Here is a 2,392-nt window from a genome sequence, read left to right on the forward strand (position 1 = left end):
ACCCAATCTACTTTATTATTGAAATGCTCATGAGTTGTGTTTCTTGTAGTTGCTTCTGATTCTTCTCTATTTTATCCAGGGATAAATCTGATTAAGAATAAGGGGAAATTTTTTAAAGTATGACATCAACATGACACATGGGCAAAATGACCCTACAAACACTTCTGGTTCATACTGACGGAAGAACTACATTATCAGGTAAAAAACAGACCACGTAATGAAATTTGTGCAATTTGCAAGAATGATATGAACCATTATGGAAGGTTAATGAGCACAGTCCCTTTATCATAATTTAAACAATAAAATACTGGAGTTTTTGTTTGTTTTATTCCTCAGTTGTACATATGTGCTCCTGAGGAGTTGGGGTCTGGGGGAAAAAATGTAGGCTTCATTTTTAAAATAAAGGTCATGCTTTTTGAAAACCAGGTTAGCCATATGTATTTGTTATTAATATAAGATAATTGAGGTTTTTAATGGCTTATCTCATTATTTTTTTCCTTAAATGAATTTATGGGTGCCTTTATAAACACAGAGACCCCCATAAAAGGCTATGGCACCATTTCCTTTACTTTTCCTGACACCACCCCCCTCATTTGGTGAGGTTTTGTCCATTTCTGAGAATATTGTACACTATGCCTACACATTGCCAAGAAACAAAGTAGAAAAAAATGAGCACTCCTCCTTCTACCCAGAAGTCAGACTCAATTCTTCTGCAACACTCCCTTTGTCTTCTTAGGAAAGTTTTGTTTTCCTAAAAAAAAGATTTGCCCTTAACAACAAATGAATGCTGTTGCTAGGTGATTGTGACATAAGAAGAGTTACCTCCAATCAGAGAGAAGCCCCTACAGTCTGCCTGTGACATGCTACTATAAATATGAGAGCTCCCCCACTCTTCGGCCCTTCTCTCCACACGTAACCGGTCAGAGAAACATCTGCAATGGCCAGATCCATCAGCAGAAAGTACAGGTGCTCCAGAGAACATCTAACTACAATCTCCAGAAAGAAATCAAGTTCCAGTGCCATGCTTGGCCATAGAAATTATTCACTCTACGTAAACAGGGTCCTGAAAGAAGTGGTTCCCCAGAAGGGCATATCATCTCGCACCTTGGACGTCATGAACACCCTGATCAACAACATCTTTGAGCGCATTGCTTTGGAAGCCTGCAACATGATGTATTTCAGAAATCGCTGCACTCTCACTCCGGAAGACATCAAGAAGGCAGTGTATTTGCTGTTGCCTGAGAAACTGGCTAAGTATGCAGTGGCTTTTGGAAGCGAAGCAGTCACCAAATATGCCCGCTCCTAAACTCTATATACCAGCTTAACTGAATCTTGGGGGGAAATAAATCAAACTTAGTACCTTAATGATCTCCATATTGAATTCACTCTACTTTTTTATAACAGAGCTGTATTTCCTGGTATTTTCCTATTTCTCTTATCTCCAGAGCGGAATTACTCTCTTGCTCTTTTACCTTTTAACTGTTTCACTATTTAGGTTTTCCTGGCATCTGATTCCCTTCCAGACCCCTGCCCAGAACCTTACTTTCCCTATGGATTTGTAAATTTCATTATATAAATTCAGTGCTTATTGTATAGTTAAGGTATTTTAAACTATGTACAGGATGATTTGATCCAGCTATTTTGACCTGCAGGTCACACTGGCTCTGAATTTATGAAGACAAATATTTTAAAAAGAAGTATACCAGCACTGAACATTTTTCATCAGAAATGTATTTTCTAGAGCAAACTCCATTCAACCAATTTAGTTCCTTAATGAATTTTCCATAGAGCATGCGCATTACCTTATTTTGGCTTGATTTTTATTTCCTGAATTTATTTTCAGTAAGTTCAATTCATTTCCACATAAGTTTTATCTTAAAGATTTTGTTCACTGAAGTTTATTGTTCTATACTTACAATATATTAGGAAAAACACTCATGAACCTACCACAAAATTCATGAAAAACAACTTTATATATTTCACTGAAGAGCTATCCCAAGCCCATCTTCCCATTCACTATCCTGAGTTCTATTTCTTTCTCATTCTCTTGTTTTTCTTTGTACTTTTGCTACCCATGTATGTGTCTCTAAATAGTAGGTCCAGTTTTGCTTATTTTATAATGCAGGTATCATTCCACGTGTGTTCTGTGCCTGCCCTTTTCTCTTAACATTTTGTTTCTAAGACTCATACCTATGGCTATATGTATCTCTAGTTCATCTGTTTCACAGTTATATAGCATTTCATTCCCCCAGTTTATCCAAACTCTGTTGATAGAAGTTTAGGTTGTTTTCAGGTTTTTGCTATTATGAGTAACGCTGCTATAATAGAGTCGTAACAATAGCTAAGACCTAAATACTACTTGGTACATGCCTGGCACTTCACATATATCAAC

General features: G+C 36.9%; 1 protein-coding gene across 1 annotated transcript; it reads left to right on the forward strand.

Annotated features, from left to right (window-relative positions):
* The first annotated feature begins 937 nt into the window (after window positions 1-937).
* Window positions 938-1,306, forward strand: LOC119507801 (histone H2B subacrosomal variant-like). The gene has a single exon (XM_037800939.1). The coding sequence runs from the start codon at window positions 938-940 to the stop codon at window positions 1,304-1,306; it is 369 nt and encodes a 122-aa protein (XP_037656867.1).
* The last annotated feature ends 1,086 nt before the right edge of the window (window positions 1,307-2,392 follow it).

This window comes from Choloepus didactylus, chromosome 13, assembly GCF_015220235.1.
Source record: "Choloepus didactylus isolate mChoDid1 chromosome 13, mChoDid1.pri, whole genome shotgun sequence".
Lineage (NCBI taxonomy): Eukaryota > Metazoa > Chordata > Mammalia > Pilosa > Megalonychidae > Choloepus > Choloepus didactylus.

Bases quoted from the DNA above. Each gene is read 5' to 3' on its own strand.
- LOC119507801 (XM_037800939.1), top strand. From the start codon at position 938: ATGGCCAGATCCATCAGCAGAAAGTACAGGTGCTCCAGAGAACATCTA.